Here is a 16,848-nt window from a genome sequence, read left to right on the forward strand (position 1 = left end):
GGAATGTCATTTACTGTACAAATTGCATGAGAATCATCACACTCTCAGGGACATCGCATTCTCTTACTTTCACATCCCCAGTTATTTCCAAATACTCATCCACAGTGGTGGTATTTTCACATTGATATCTTGTTACGCTGAGATCTTGCAACACTGCATGGTCCCTCTTTGTGAAGTGACATTCCACAGGGCCAACACTTTGACTAAGTTTGGGCTCTCCACCAGCACTCACAATGCATGAGTGAATGAATCACTATAATGCCATGTACTGTATCCACTACACTGCACACATTTCAAAAGCATGATTTATACCTGCAACGCCTGGTAAACAAAAAGACCTCCTGCGCGGTCTTCATCACAGAACCCACTTGATTCTGTTTTAGACACTTGTGGCAGAGGTATGGAAGAGCTTGAAGTCTTTTGCTAAAGGGACAATACAAGCTCCAACAACCTCGACTGCTCGACTGAAGGAACTGTGAAAGCCCACTTGGTATTTAGCGATTTGAAATCCACACAGCAAAGACAGTCCAAAGATTGTCTTCAACGAAACATGCAGCGGCAGACGGAACTAATGAGATGATTAAGCCAGCACTGTGTAGTCATTACTTACCATAATCTCATCAGTTAAGGACATTTGTTTCAGCTGTTGTAGTTTTTTGGCAGAGCGATTTCACCCAGTTGTGCAAACTCAATGTCCACAGCCAAGAAGCATCATTGCAGGAGAGGAAGAACAGCCTGGAGTTTTCCTCAGGAACACAGCGTAAACAGACACTGTGACAGACCATCTCTTGTCATAGGAGATTTTTAATACATCTGAAGTCGCAATCATTTAACGTAACTTTTTTACAAGGCGTCCTCCAAAAGCAGCACACACACACGAGTCACACGCGTTTGACTAATTCTTCTTGGGTCCATGAACGTCCATTACCAAAAACACAGTTTTTTAGCCTATGAATCAACTCATGACTCTTGCAATAAATTCAGCAATGTTTTCCAAGTAGCTTTACAGTAAATATCTATTTTTTTAAATTAAGAACCATTAACAAACTACCATTGCCTTGGTGTGAAATTATGAAAAGAAGCGTTTGTTCAAGGTAGCTCATGTTATACTAATACAACGTATTTCCATATTGTAGATGTAGAAATGTCTCGATATAACAGACTGATAGAACAAAGTAGCTATATATTACCAAGAAGTGAATGTAAACTTTTATTACATTCTCTTAAGATGTGATCAATGATTTAATCTTCAAATAGCTGGAGGTTACCTCAAACTTTCACAGTGAAAAGACAGACTCAAGGAATGCAATGGTAACAGATACAGTATCTTAGATAATACCTTAATAATTCATATAAGGGGGATGTGAAATTCTTGCAGGAGTATAGATCTGAAACTTCCAATAGACTATAGGATTTACCCCCTCATACTGCTATCCCATGGGATTCTTGGCTTTTTGTGGCTGGGGAGGGAAGGAGTTATCACTCTGGAGAGATTTACAGGTTTGGGAGCAGGGAATGGAAAAAATGGAATTGCCTTGCTATTCTATTACCCCTCAACTAGCATAAAATTAAAAAAAAAACAGATTCCACAAGGTCGTCTGTAGACCAATTGTTTAGAAAATGAGCTGTTCCGGTTCAATTAAAAAACATAGAAGGACTAAACGTGAATTAATTCTGACATTTTAATAATTCAAGAACTGTTAGTACATTTTATAGTGTCGTGCAACTGAGAATTCTCAGTGAAAATGCCCCAAATTTACAATTGTCGAAAAAAGGAGACGTTTTAAAACTATTTTAAGTCCAGCAACTTAATCTTTATAAACACAACACAACCAAATTATACATTTACTGCAGTGTGAATCCTAACACATTCCAGTACAGGCTCCAGACTTTTCTCATGACAGCTTTATACAGAAAAAAAAACAGTCTGGAATGATGGGGCAGCCAGCTGTGTGATGTGGGAAAACTCCAGAGCAACTGTTCTGACACAGATGAGTAACATCTTCATGTGGGACTTTGTTTTGCTGTTTGATAATTAAAGAGAAGATATCAGCACACACACAAACTACAACCCAATCTTGCCAAATCCCAGAAACTTACCAGAAACTCCCAGAAAGAGTGCATAGTGGAAACGCATCTTTCCCACATACAAAGTTTGATTGAAGACGCTTCGTTTTACGTGAAACCTATTTGCATAACTATGAAACGACTGAAAAAACAAAACTACGGCACTAGATAGGGAGTCAGGAATTCCGAAGTTGTTTATTTACAGTTCAGAACAGGGAAATGTTCTTTGTTAAAACAAGCAAATGTTGAAGTGAAGAACTTGAATGAATCCCCTACTGTTGGGCATCTAAAAGCAAAAAAACAGGGCATGTACACGGGCATGTACTGGTAAAGAGATGATAAAGATGATGAAAATAAAATTATGATGTTATGTGGTACAATCCATCATTAAACTGCAATTACCCTCCAGACCAGCCATGTCTTTCCTTTCAACCACAGCAATCCGAAGGTCATTTTTATATTTGGCTTCTTGTTTGAATCCATGGTATCAAGGACTAAACCCTCTTCCCCTCAACGAGATCAATGTTATTTTTTCGTTCAACAAAATATTTCACTTCAGCAAAAATGGCGTTTTCATACTTCGGTCATGAGTGAGATTTGTAGAGAATGCTTCCTGATCTGCGTGTACAATGTAGTTGTTCAAAAGCCAAGCCAGTTTACTGTGCAAATACAGCATATTACTACAAACAAAATTTTACTGGAGTGACCTATGTTATTGAATATTTTTCACTTATTTTTATGTTTGTTTATAATTTTGCTTATGCTTTTGTCTAATTTGACCCATTTGCCTTTGTTGTAATTTCAATAAATATAGACATAATGCAATATTGATAAAGCTACTGCTATGTTTGAACATTACAATGCAGTTATTTTTAAGTAAAAAAATTGGATTTAAAGCTTTTAAACACTGGTATGAAGATTTTGTAAAGAATGAAGCTGAACGTATTAAAAGGAAATACTGTTGTGAGCATACCATGGATTACGTACCAACTACGATTTGTCAAAGCTTTTTATACAGTAAATAAGAAGTTCCCTTTGGATAGCGTTTCTCCTCAATAATGTCCTCTTCAGTAGTAAATCTCTCTTACAAAGCCTTTCCTACATATAAAATTAGTGTTTTACAGTAATTCAAAAGCGGGCTCAATATTATATAGCATGCTTCTTCTTCTAATAGGTATCCTATATATATATTCTTTAACTATTATACCTATTTACATTAAAGTAAACCATTCTCCAATTAAAACTAGCCTTTCACCAAATTAGGACTGAACATAAAGACTTGTGTTCTTTCAATATAAGGCAAGCTACACTGTTTTAGTACCTAAATACAGCAGAACTCTGATCAGCATATGAAAATATTAGTATAATCAATGTCCTTTGAAAACACAATGTCTATGCATATATAATGATAAAATGATACTGGAACATATTTTGGTAAACAGTACAATAATAACAACAGGCACAGTTTGTGACAAAGTGGTCAGATCTTTGTTAAAACAAATGTTTACATGTTCACAGACCAAGAGAAGTAATCATGTTCCAGTTTTGGGATTTTCTCCATTTTCCTGATCATTAGATTCTAATGATCAGATGCTCAGATCATCTCTTTCATGTTTCACCTGCTTTAAGTGATGTCACTGCAGGTATAGTGAAACTGGGTGTGGATGAAGACCAGCCCTAGAAAGGTTAAACAGGTGAGTCTGTGGCATAATTGTGTCACGGTGTATCACTGTGAGCAGTCATGACAAGAAGATACGGGGCTTGTCTTCAGCACAAAGTGCATTAAATGACTGCCACAGAGAAAGAAAAGACACGCATGAGCTCATGCTTGATCGAGTTCTCCTATACCCAGTTAGTCCGGAAGAACGCTGCACGTAAAAAGAAAACAAAACACACAACACACACATATCACTGACTCCTTTCATTCATCGTGTGCAAACAGAAAGATGGAAAGACATTCAAAAACAGTGGCCTGAAGTGGTTTTGTGTCAAATCGTTTTCTGAAACACAGATCCATGCACCACAGGTTTTACAATTGTACAGACTTTACATGATATAGAAATGTTTTCATTAAAAGACACTTCCAGTTGGTATTATCACATCTTACATCCTGAGAATAAAAAAAGAAAAAAAATACGCCATCGAAAGTGTTTAATCCCCCCCCTGACACAGACACTATATACTGTACACCACGTTGCTGCAAGGTGGGAAGGAGATTATTACAACATGCTAAAATTGGGTTGATTACCTTCTTTTCAGCATTTACCTGCTTTACAATCTCACCCTCTTCTATAACAAAAGCAGTGTTCTATGGCTATGTATATACAGTATGACTTTGAAAGGAACATTAATCCCCACTCTTGTATTTTTCTCCATTTTGAAGGCGAGATATATTAAAAACAACAAATCTATGGCGATAACTAAGCAGGTTTCTAATCTTTCTCAGTAGGGAACCTTGACATTAAACAATCTGGTTTATGCTCTGTACCAAATCACACCCCAAAAATAGAAGTACTGCATTTTTTTTTTAAAGTACTGTATATGACGTTTTTTGTTTTTGCCCTACAAGGCCTTCAAAGAGATTATTCGGATTTTATTTTTTCAATCATTGAAGTGCGGGAAGAACTCTTAGACACAGAATAGTACTCGGTCTGTTTTCCAAGCACAGAATGGCTTGGGAGCTGGAAGTACAAGGAGAACCATACTGTACATGACCAGTGCCAGATTTCTGAACTTCTAACAGGCAATCCTTTCTGGAGATGAGGCTGGTGGTAGTGGGGTTTTGACAGGGCTATTCAGCCAGGGACTTCCAAGTCTTATCTTACAAGAAAGGCTCAGGGATTCCCTTTCTCTGGGCCAGGAGTGAGCTCTGTGCTCAGAAGGGGGTGACCTGGTGGACATTCTGTAGACAGGTGAGCAGTCGGTGATAGGGGCTGCCCGGGCAGGCCACAATCTCGAAGACAGACTGGAAAGCCCGCCGGTCCAGCTCCTCATCAATCTGGTGCCTGTAGAAGTCCATGGCCACTAGGCAGAACAGGTTGACATCCACAAGCTCCGACTTCCCCATTCTGCTGATTATGTGAGGAAGGCTAAGACACGTGGATTAAGGAAAGGGCGTGACGAAGATGAAGAAGTTAAAACGAAAGCCATAATCTACCCGTTTAAGCAACAAAATGCACAAGGAGTGTGTTAGATCCATTCTGTAGCCAGGAATTAGGAAGCAAAACCATGATAATAATAAAAAAATAAAATCCAAACATCATCATAATAATATCCTTACACTTATATAGCACTTTTCTGGACACTCCACTCTGAAGCACTTTAGAGGGACTCCCTTCCACCACCAATGTGCAGCCCAACCTGGGTGATGCAACAGCAGCCAAAGGGTGCCAGACCTCAGCTACACTTCAGTTATCAGTGGGGAGGAGAGCAGAGTGATGAAACCAATTAATAGATGGGGATTATTAGAAGGCCATGATGGGTATAGGCCAATGGGAAATTTGGCCAGGACACTGGGGTTAATACCCTTACTGTTTTCAAGAAACACACTCAGGGGCTCTGTTCTACATCTCATCTGAAGAATGGCGTCTTTTTTACAGTATAGTGTCCCCGTCACTATACTGGGGCTTTAGGACCCTCACAGACCACAGAGTGGTCTCTAACACCTCTTTAGCAGCAACCTTAGTTTTTTCTTAGGAGGTCTCCCATCAAGGTACTGACCACACCTGGGACACACCTGCTGAGCTTCAGTGGGTTGTCAGTTGTGCGTTGTAGGGTGTTATAGCTGTTAGCTATATAGTAAATATACATCTACATGGTGGAGTAGATGCATGTTTGATGTATATTTTATGGTGGTAGAGGGGATCCCCATTACCTGTAAAGTGCTTTGAGTGGAGTGTCCAGAAAAGTGCTACATTAGTGTCAGCAATTATTATATATTATTATTATTATTATTATTATTATTATTATTATTATTATTATTATTATATTGTGACGTCCACACGAACATTCAATTGGATATGTCTGAATATTCTATTAAAATATTTAAATATTTTTTGCCAAAAAATCAGTCTACTGAACATTTGTCAATATTATTCATTACTGACTTATAAATAAATATAAGTAAAGTACAATTTATAAGTAAATAAAAAACACCTCTTATCATTTACTTTCAGTTACTGCAGTATACAGTATATGCTATGCTAAGTAAAAATATCCTGCAGAAGCCAAATATGGCAGTGGGACATTCAATTGGAATCCTGTATTACACATTTCATATATTAATAATAAAATATTCAAAGGAAGTTACTGTAGATCATGTAATGTTGCTAGATGAAAAAGACCAAATGACTGCACAGTAAGAGTGAAATGAAAAGTTACATTAGCAAGAGGAAAAATGGCTTTTAAAATCAAAATAAAATGGAGCAAGACATCGAATTAAAATGGTATTTTACAGACATGAAACGGAAGTATATTTCATTTTGAAAAGGAAACAATGTCAGCACCTTTTAAAATTATTCCAAAACGGATTAATTAAAGCAAAATTTCTAAGGTATTTTAGCTACATATGTTTAAATTAAAGCTTTAAAGGATACAGGGCTGAAATCCACTGGCTAGTCGAAGCGCTGATGAAGAAACAGGAAAGACTCCACATTGCCATGGCTACTGGTGTCCTCTGAGTGAAGTTGGAAAGAGACAGGAGAACCCAATCTCGAACCATCGATGACTGGCCCGTAGCGTGCAATGTCTGGAATACCTGGTAAAAGGATGGAAAAAGGAAAGTAATATCAAAGAAAGACTTAATACATATAACTGTACAGTGTTAAAAATTCAATTCCACTAAAATCTGATTGAATGCTCCTCATTTTATTGCTTCTCTCTCTTTTACTTGGAAGACTCACTGACAAACGCAGACTACAGAACCTTCCAGAATGCCCCATACAACCTGTATTATATACAAATGGTTGGCGGCAATAAAAAATTGAAACTGCATTCCTGATAGTTTAATTTTAAATTTTACTTTTCTACTGAAGTAGGTGTTCCCAAGTACCAGGAGGATGTCAGTCTGTGAAGTGCTTCCACAAAGACTGACATGAGGGAGGCTGAGAAATGAGGAAGGGGCATCTACAGAGGATTTTACTTTTCATTTAACCTTCACTGTGTTTTTTCATCTGCACTTCAGACTGGTGTAAAAGTACCAAGGACAGTAAGCTGCATTCAGGCTGACCTTGTAAACAACAGTCGCCATGAACTGTGGGTAAGGCTGCTGATTGGACAGGAACTCCCCAATGACTTTGTTCATCACATCCTGAGGAGGGAAGAAGTCATCCAGGAACTGAGGGAGGATTCGAGCCACCACTCTGGCTTCGAAAGGGAAGCCTTTTCTGATTCTGGGGAAGAAAGATCAGTACTGAGCACGAGGCAACAAGGCTGAGGACTGGTTCCAATCTAACAATACTACTACCTTTGTCAACATGTTTAAAAGATCTCACAAAAAGTGCAACATATCAAAGTTGCCTGATCCATTCATTCTTCATTAAAATATAATGCACAGTAAAGAGGGATTATCCAGCTCCTGAAAAATGAAGAACAAGAGGAGGCTGCACACTAAACCCTGTGAAAAACAACTATGAAGGGCACTTCTTCTGCCACAATCCCCCCTCCCCCGACTGCCTGCAGAAGACCCAAATCAAGAGCACATAATCACAACCTGTTCTCTCTATCCATTATTTCTGCATCAAACTAAAGGCAATGTTTAAATCGAAAAGCCACCAGATCCAGCCTCTAACCCCTGAGATAACCATCAAACAATGGCAATGACTGTAACAATGAGATTTCACCTTGGATCCAATTAAATAACATGCAAAACAAACCTCTAAAATATGTGAAAACGATTACAAACATTGGATGCAAATGTAACTTCTGACAATTTGCCGGTTACTGTAACCCTACGCCTGCATCTACAAAAGCAGTCCAGAAACAGAACCCGGAGCGATCAAGAACTTTGCAGATGGAATCCAACATTATATATCACCGCTAATGAAGGATTTTTTTAATTTGAGATCTGGCAAAGAAGTCCAGCACCAGAACCACGGCGTACCTGTCGAAGAGAACAGAGACGCGCTCCATGGCCACAATCACAGACTCGCTGTCAGGGGCTGTGGGATCGGAGTCCGCTGCCCGTCCCGGACTGCACTTCTCCTTCCCTGTCCAGAACACACGACCGTTTTAACAAGGCACTGAGGAAATCAACGATTCTTATCTGGGGATGAAGAACTAATAATTGTGTAAAGGTAAACCCAAATTATTCTCTTAAAATATAATGTTGAGAAGAACCATTATATGCCATTTGTAATACATTTTGAGCATCTCTGGTCCATCTTTTCACTTCAATCAGTACTAATTAAATTATTAAACACTCTAAAATCTCATTTTAGTTCTTCAAAAGCTTTCTTATGTGTGAAAATGACTGCCTTTGATTCAAACTGCTAAGTGCAGAAAAAGCTCGTTCCTCTTACTGGAAGAAATGAAATGCATCAATGATGTGAATCAATAATGCATGGTCCCTTAATGTTGAGGACTACAGTTTGAAAGTCTTTGCAGACGAAGAACAACGAAAACAGGCTTCTCGCGGACATCACCACAAGCTGTAACCCTGTTGGACAGGGCCATGCTGTGTTACCTGTTCCTGTGTTAAGCTGACATCACAATACATGGCTCGACACGACTTCCAGTCAGAGAGCGTGTCAAATTTAATGACTGCAGTTGCTGAGTCTCGCTTCCTTTTCTGTCCTATAGGGTGTCAAATTATACGGCTAGGAATCGCAGTGGGTGACTAATTACAGGATTCCCTCACGACTTTTCATCACGGTTCCAAATTGTATTGCGCCGCGAAAGTACCACGAGGTCGCCTCATTTTGGCAGCTATTCAATGTGGAACACACCGGAATAAGAGGAGGAGCACCGCATGAAAGTAAACAAACAACATGGAGAAAAAGCACGGAAACATCTTGAAAAATGTCACACAGGCACTGTTTTCCACAAATAAACATCTTCAAAAATATAATTCTTCTTTATAAATATAGAAACAAATTAACAAAAATAAAACAGTTGAGAATATAAAACGTCTTTAAAACAAATACCGTAAACAAATTAGTATTGCGCTATAACGTGTAATATAATGGGCACATTATCTCACAAGTACACATCCGGCTCACTGCCCACCCTTATGACTTGTGACCCGCTACGAGAAAATCAAACCAGTTTGATTTTATCGTAGCGAGTCGCAGAGAGTCGTAGGGGCCATTAAGAGCGCTATGACTGAGTTGCTAGGGGTGTCACACTACACAACTGACAGTAATGGGCGTGCGCTGCGACTTGTGAGTTTCTTACAATTATGTAAATGAAGGCTACAACTAAAAATCCTAGGGAAAGTCATGTTGTGTGATGCTGGCATTACCTGTGTACATGCAGGTGAGCATGAGCCCCAGAGCAGCCATGGCCCGGTGAGGGCTGGGCATGTTGACCCGGTCCACACTGAGCTTCACTAGTGCCTCCCCGTCCAGCCGGGACAGCTGCTCTGACAGCAGGAGGCGCTCCAGACCCCGCAGGACACAGTGGTAAATCACAGACGGGGTGGCCTCCTCGCTTCCAGACACCATCACGCCACACATCTGTAACAGCACCCACCCAAGTGTCAGACATGTGAGACACAAAGTTTCATGGCTGCTCCTCGTAGGAAAGAGCTTCAAGCTTACTAATGGCCGGGACTATTTCAGAGTGCTTTTCAGCCGCGTCGTTTCCTCCCAGAAGTGAAAGGCAATGCTTAAAGTGTTAACACGCGTGGTAGCGCCATGAATAAAATATGCCTCTAAATCTTCTTGAGGCTTTCCAAACAACCATGAGTCATAATTCTTAATGTCAAAGAACGCAGTGGCTGAAACAAACATAGAAGGATAATGTGGTCTTTTTTTATTTTGTAGAATAAGATATAAGGATGTAAAGAAAGGCCTGTGTATTTTCCTATGCTTTAAAAGAACAAAATATCTTTAATTCAGAAATGATTGAGGTGCAAACACAACATGTAAACTGAATCCCTATCAGCTTCTTCTGATTTTCATAGGCAGGGCTGTTTAAAACATGAATTCAGAAAAGGGTTCTCTAGAAATGCCAGAATGAATAAATACAACAACTCTAAGTTTGATGTCAGTGAACTAGTTTTTTCCGTAATTATTCTGAATTGCTTTAGGTGATGCTGTTCTCGGAGACTTGATGGATCACACAAGATTGCCTTCGGGATAGGGGTTTGTATAGCAGAGGCTACATTTGTCCCACAGCCCTCTGTTCTAAACATCTTCCAATAACACGCTGCAGACACCATGCAATATCTCTCCAAACAAAGGCCAAAAAATTGCTGCCACACCTGGATAATGCCAGCTGTGAATTCTGGGCCCACGTCCAGTGGATAGTTCTCAATCATGTAGAAGGCTGCAGCGCACATCACCAGCACATGCTGCTGATTGTGAAGGTGGACACAGCTGTAATCGGAACAAGGAGACAAAAGCCTGTGACATCACTGAAAAACAATTTGAACATTTATGGGAAAAAAAATACATAAAATGGTACGAGGAGTACTGCTATCTGTTTCAAATTTCCGAGGACACCAGTTGTCAAAATATTCAGTAATAGGTTTAGGCTGAGGAAACTCTTTAACAAGCTGACCTCTAAAATTGTCATTAGCGGCCTAATTACACAGGCTGCATGAATTTGTGTCAAATTATCCCCATGAGAATGCTGTGTGGGAAAAAATGCAAACACCTCCTCTACAAAGCACAAAAATCTAAAAATATACATATCCTGCCAAGCAGTCACACTGGTGGTAGGATTATAAAGCCTACAGAATATCACTTCTTCCACTGGCATATAAAAAAAGCAAATGATACTGCACTTCTATTGTATTTGGGGTAATAAAAGACATACTGTACAAAAATTTAAGGGAACATATTTTGGAAAGTCTGCCACCATTCAATAGTATCTGCACAGCTGGTTAGCCTGAAGATCCTGTTCAAAATTAAGCAGGGGAGAATCTTCCCTGTACATATCAATGAAAATCACATTATCTGTCAAAAACAAAGAAAGCTAGATGTTTATTTTCTGTTCCTTTTTAAACAAATCGGAAGTGTCAAATCGTTTTTTTTTTTTAATCGTTTCCCAATTGGAAAGAAGCAAGTGTTAGCCACTTTTTCAGTGCTCCTGCGCCCCTACCAGCACAGGAGTGGTGAGGGATGGGGAGTATACACCTATTCTTCTCAAAGCTGCATGAGCAGACCCTTTTGCTACTTTTCAAAATTCAAGTCCGGCCCTTGGAAAAGTAAAGTGACTCCTGATGTAACTGTGAGCTTACAGGAGCAGGCAAGACTAACTAGAGCCCATCCAATTCTGGTAGCATTCACTTAATTTGCATGATGACTCCTGAGAAACCCCAGTCCCCGTCAGTTAGTGACCAAGACCAGACTCAAAACCAACAGGGTCCGGGCCAGCTGTCACTACAAACAAGCACGTTTGCTGCAGGGGCCACTTGAGAGACTTCTGTCGTCTTTGGGGTGCTTGCAAGTGTGTACGGATACGGAGCGAATCTCACTGTGCGATTCCCCGCAGGTTGGAGAGCAGGTACTCGCTGATGATGGGGATGAGCTGCTTGGCGGTGTCGTCCAGCAGGTCACACTCGAGCACGTACAGGATGCCGTGCAGTCCCCCGATGCGGGTGGGCATGTGCGTGCTGCGCAGGGTGGTCTCCAGCAGCCGGCTCACAGGCTCAGCTATCGCCTTGTCCTAACAGGAGGTAAACACAACTGAGATTCTGCGTGTGGTCCGCATTCTACAGAGCCTGTTCTTTTTGTTTGTTCTGTGTTTGGCAAAATCCATTGTTCATCTTGTCATCGTCACTATGTCACAACGCTGATGAGAGACTGCTGCCTGATCATAGCATCATGCCAACCCGATCGGCATACACAGCTTCTCAGGGGGACCCTGCAGAGCAGAACTGGGGTGGTACGAAGAAATGGAAGAGTAAAGCCAGAGAAAAGGCAGAACCTCCAATAAGTAAAGCTGACAAACTACCATTTGCAAATGTTCACAAGAAAATCCATTACAACATGATCTCAGCTGTCCCATATTAAACACTTTCATATATGGTACAGCTGTCAATAATTACAATAATCCTGAAAGAAAAATAATTTCCAAGGTATTTTTACCACTGGTGTGCAAAACCAAAAACTTAATGCCTTAGTTTTTGTGTCCAGAGTGCATCAGAAGGTTGTGCACATGAACGGAAAGCCCATTCCTTTGATATCGTCTGGTAAAAAAGTCTAACCAGAATGGTTGGTACTGCAAAAGGTAGGTAGGTCCCTTTTCAGGCCATAAAGGCCCATGGGGGAATGGGGGGCAAGGGCCACCATTTTTCTTGACCGTCCAACACTGGAGGTGATGTGGTCAGCATCATGCTCCGGACGGCCTATTACCCCCAGAAAGATTAGCCCTCGGTACTCACTTGGAAAGCAGGCCGAGTGGACCTGGGAGCCGTCTGGAAGGAATTAGAGCAAGCTACATCGCCTGACCCTACCTGGGATTGAACCCGGGACCTTCCAGTTAGGAGCTAGACGCTCTTGCCATCTGAGCTACCACGGCTCCCTTGATATTGCAATAGTCAAGGAAAACATAATTCGGTCTTATGGTGTTGATTAGGGTCAGAGTCCCGCTCAGGGGCGACAAGTCAGGTTACCATGCCCAGAACGGCTGCTGCCTTGCAGATGGCAGGGACCAGGTACTGGTTGAGAATCTCGTCCTCAGCAGGGTGGACCTTCTGGAGCTCCGTCAGCGTGCTGAACATCATCTCGAACTGATTCCTCTCCGTGAACAAGTCTGACACCGCTAAAAGCTGAGGGTGAGTGGGGTGGGGGAAAAAAACAAATCAATAACATTTATTCAACAGAGTGGAAAAACCCTAATGTCCTCGCCAGGCCAGCGCGCTCATATGAAATGTGAAACTTACTGAGCGAACCACTTCACTAATCAGGACCACAGGCGTCTTCTTGTTGCTGGGGTTGCTGGGTAGAACCCACTGACTGTAGAGCTCCAGTAAGAACTGCGAGCAGGAGTGGATGTCAACACCAGCACGATGTTTCCTGCCATGACAATTAATACCAAGATACCAAGAAGTTCATTTTGAGAGTACTGACATTGGCTGCTGTGGCATTTCTCAGTTGACGCAGTTATACCTCATTATAATGCCAGCCTCACTTAGCGGTTTAAATGCCTGTCTATACCAAATTGCTTTTCTAAATTTTCTAAAATTCTCTGCCTTTGCACCTCAGTAAAGACCATGCTTATTTAATCCTTCATTTCGGCAGACAAGTCAATCAGAAACAAATTCTCATATACATAATACAGACCTGCCCACGTGTTTCAACACTGCTATCCATGAAACAAATTACTATCACACCAGACTACTGGAGACATGACCATTGGTGAATAATACTGTGTGACAGTGATGTACATCCCCAACACATTCCCACCAAATAAACTGTGAACGCATGCCACAAGATTTTTTTCCCTCTGAGCTTTATTATGTAAATTAATATTATAATGAACTTATCAAGTTATAGTAGTTCAGGTGGGTTGTTGCGTCAGCATGCTTAGGCTGCAAAGGAACAAGTAATAGGTTTATTCCATGCTGAAAAGAGAAGAAAGAAAACAATGTTTCGGCCGTGGGGCCTCCTTCAGCCTTCGACACCTGAAGAAGGCTCCACGGCCAAAATGTTGCGTTTTCTTTTCTTCACTTTCCAGCATGGAATAAACCTATTACTTGTTCCTTATCAAGTGATAACCTATATAAACAGAACATGAGCAACAGGCTGGCAGGACGAATTAGACAAGTTACAGAACTATTTAAACTAACCCTTTAAATGAAAACCAGGTTTAGAGCAACATCAAAACATTTCTTTTGCTTAACCTAAACGCCAGTGTTTCTTGTTTTCTACATAGAAGCAAAAATGTGTCAGAACTTTGAAGGCCAGAATCAGTAGTAACATGTTCTGCCCTTATAGTCCAAACTGTTCTTTTTCCTACCACAGGAAGGTATTGTATGGCACGATTTTCCGTTGTGAACAGCTTAACCCTGTGCAGACAACAAAAGGAGCACAGCATCAACTCCACCAAATGGGCCGGGAGCTCTGCCCATTAGGAGAGAGGATGAAACTGACCTGGAGTTGATGGGGGAAGTGGGAGGCGACACTGGGGCCGGAGCATCATTCTCATCCTCCTCATCCTCATCCCACTCTTCCTCTCTCAAGGGGGTGATGTTGTTCCCCAGCCACATAGAGTGTATAGACACCTGCAACAACAGCGTGGCTTTACAGAGAGCCAGCCACTACACCCACAAAGAAACGGGCCTTTCTGATCCCCCCCCTCTCAGTCCCTTATCTGCTAGCAGGCACGTCCACATTGGTTTGAATTTATGAATTCAACTTCCTTCATGGGACCTTTCTCCAGTTGCTCTTCTGCCACAGGGATGCCACTTCCACCATTTTAATGTTCAAGTTTGGTTACTGCTGTTACCGTCACATTGAGGCCCAAAAATGGGAAATTAAGTCTTGTGACCCCACTCTCCAGGCATGTCCTCTTTTCCTCAACCTCAGTAGGCTGTTGGGCCGAAAAGCAGAACCAAAAAGGATGTCTGACTTGCTGAGCCAGGGGAAGAACGCCTTTAGGTTTTGAAATGTAAAAATATCAACGGCAGAGGAAATGTCCCATTTTTAATGGACTACCTGCACACACTCAAGCAAGACTCACGAGTGGCTTGCAGGCTTTTTGTCCATTCTCGTGATGCATAAAAGCTTGCTCATGCTGCGAAGCCATAATGTGATGAGATGTGTTCTGTATGAGCTCATGCAACCTGATCACTTTTCAGCAAATGGTAGTTTTGAACAACACTCAAATGTGGGGAAAAAAGTTTGTATGCATTTTGTCAGCAACACATAAAAACGATTTTTTGACTACTGATTAAAAAGCACAATCTTAAAATACAACTCTGACCAGACACAGACCAAAATGAGCTTTTTCCCCCCCAAGAGAAAAAAAAGCTTGTGGTGTTCTGGAATTTCCAATGAAAAACATAAATTAACCCCAATTATGGATAAGGACTTGACAACGGACCTGAATTCCTAGCCTAACTTTCACATCCCATTCTTTTCCCTTCCACTAGCAGGGACAAATAAAGCATCCTGACCTACAAGTGTCAGAATTAGCCAGATGTAGCCTTCAGTGATACAGTCCAGAACCAGACTGGAAGGATTATTCTTCCAGCAGCTTAGTAGTGCAAGGATATGAATTAATCATCTTCACTTCATAAATTCTTACCTACGTTTATATTCATTCCACAAAACCTCTATAAACTTTCCAAGGCAGCGCTCAAAATAACGCCTCAGCCCCATGCAAAACTGTAACCTATTCAGCAGATCCTATCATTTATGAAGGCTCTCTTACTACATGAGGGCAGATAAATCTCATCTTAGCCCCCATCTGTCAGAACTCTCTGCACAAATTCTCCTCGAACGGCACCACCTGCCAAGCAGTTCAGATCTCAGTACATAAATCAGATTGATTCAGAAGGAAATCCGGCTGAGTTGAGAACAGGATATTTCAAATATTTCATTCCACAGACCATGGCAAACGACAATGTCCTCACTAACTCAGTATGATGTACTGCAAGAAAGTCAAACCTAATGTAAAGTGGGGAGATTTCGATGGACAATCTGACTAGCAGTGTCATAGCGCTTAAATGTCCATTGAAATCAAATATTCCTTTAGAAAGTACTGCCAGTATTCATTTATATTTTTTATGCCAAATTGAAGAAAGTAAAGAACACAGCCCAGATATTAATCTTATAAATAAGATATTATTAAAAGATATACCTCTTTAGAAATGTTTATTACATTGTTTTAATTTCACCCATGGGGTAATTAAAACAAAATTTTACACGATAAATTTGTTGGCATGCATATGTAACCAGGTGATGAGGTCAGAAATAGCGCCTCACGCAGGCAGTTACTTAGATTCTCGCTACCAGATTGCTGTACTTCCAACTTGCAAAAATCTCCAAACACCCTCCCATAGTGCTTCTATTTTTTTAGGTAAGACCAGTAAACCTGAAGTAATACGATTTTTTAAAGGTCTATAGTTTTATGTTTAATGCTGTCACTGTTCCGTTGTTTAAGTTTCAAGTGTTTTTCTATTTGTTTTAAAGGTGTACAAAGTTGTATTTGGGGTTACAGGTTGACAGAGACTAATACTGGACTTTGTTAGCTACTGTAACTGTGTTAAGTCGCAAGGTGAAAAGTGTATGTGTGCTGTGAGTCAAGTGTATTGTGATGTAATGTTAGAAATCATTATGTTCCGTTGTGTTTAAATGTGTTGTAATAAAAGTTTTAAACTGGGGAAAATAACATGTACGAGACGGGTAGAGAGGTCCTCGCTACCAGCCTGCTGTACTCCTGACTTGTAAATATCTCTAGAAACACTCCCATGTTTTTTCTAATTTTCATAGAAAATAAGCTTTTAAAAAGGAATCCTGTGTGAGTTCCTTCTGTGTCACCAATGACATAAGACGCTCAACCATGAAGCTGCCAGAACTTGGAGGGTCCTGCTAGACATCACCCCAGCCAGGCATAATAGGGACTTTGACGTAGAAGCCGTGGGGAAGTCGCTCAGTGCGTTTATGAGAG

General features: G+C 40.8%; 1 protein-coding gene across 3 annotated transcripts in view; it reads right to left on the reverse strand.

The window, feature by feature from the left end:
• Positions 1–1,668: 1,668 nt before the first annotated feature.
• htt (huntingtin) overlaps positions 1,669–16,848 on the reverse strand; it is a 97,844-nt gene continuing 82,664 nt past the window's right edge. For all 3 annotated transcript variants that reach the window (XM_088915478.1, XM_088915469.1, XM_088915459.1), the window contains 10 exons: positions 14,328–14,458; positions 13,118–13,250; positions 12,848–13,003; positions 11,708–11,898; positions 10,490–10,604; positions 9,527–9,740; positions 8,168–8,273; positions 7,295–7,457; positions 6,663–6,823; positions 1,669–5,156 (listed from right to left, as the gene is read on the reverse strand). In XM_088915478.1, coding sequence (XP_088771604.1) covers positions 4,943–5,156; positions 6,663–6,823; positions 7,295–7,457; positions 8,168–8,273; positions 9,527–9,740; positions 10,490–10,604; positions 11,708–11,898; positions 12,848–13,003; positions 13,118–13,250; positions 14,328–14,458 — 1,584 coding nt within the window. In that variant the 3' untranslated portion in view covers positions 1,669–4,942. The remainder of the gene's footprint in view (positions 5,157–6,662; positions 6,824–7,294; positions 7,458–8,167; positions 8,274–9,526; positions 9,741–10,489; positions 10,605–11,707; positions 11,899–12,847; positions 13,004–13,117; positions 13,251–14,327; positions 14,459–16,848) is intronic.

This window comes from Atractosteus spatula, chromosome 1 (genome assembly GCF_055471065.1).
Source record: "Atractosteus spatula isolate fAtrSpa1 chromosome 1, fAtrSpa1.hap1, whole genome shotgun sequence".
Taxonomy (NCBI): domain Eukaryota; kingdom Metazoa; phylum Chordata; class Actinopteri; order Semionotiformes; family Lepisosteidae; genus Atractosteus; species Atractosteus spatula.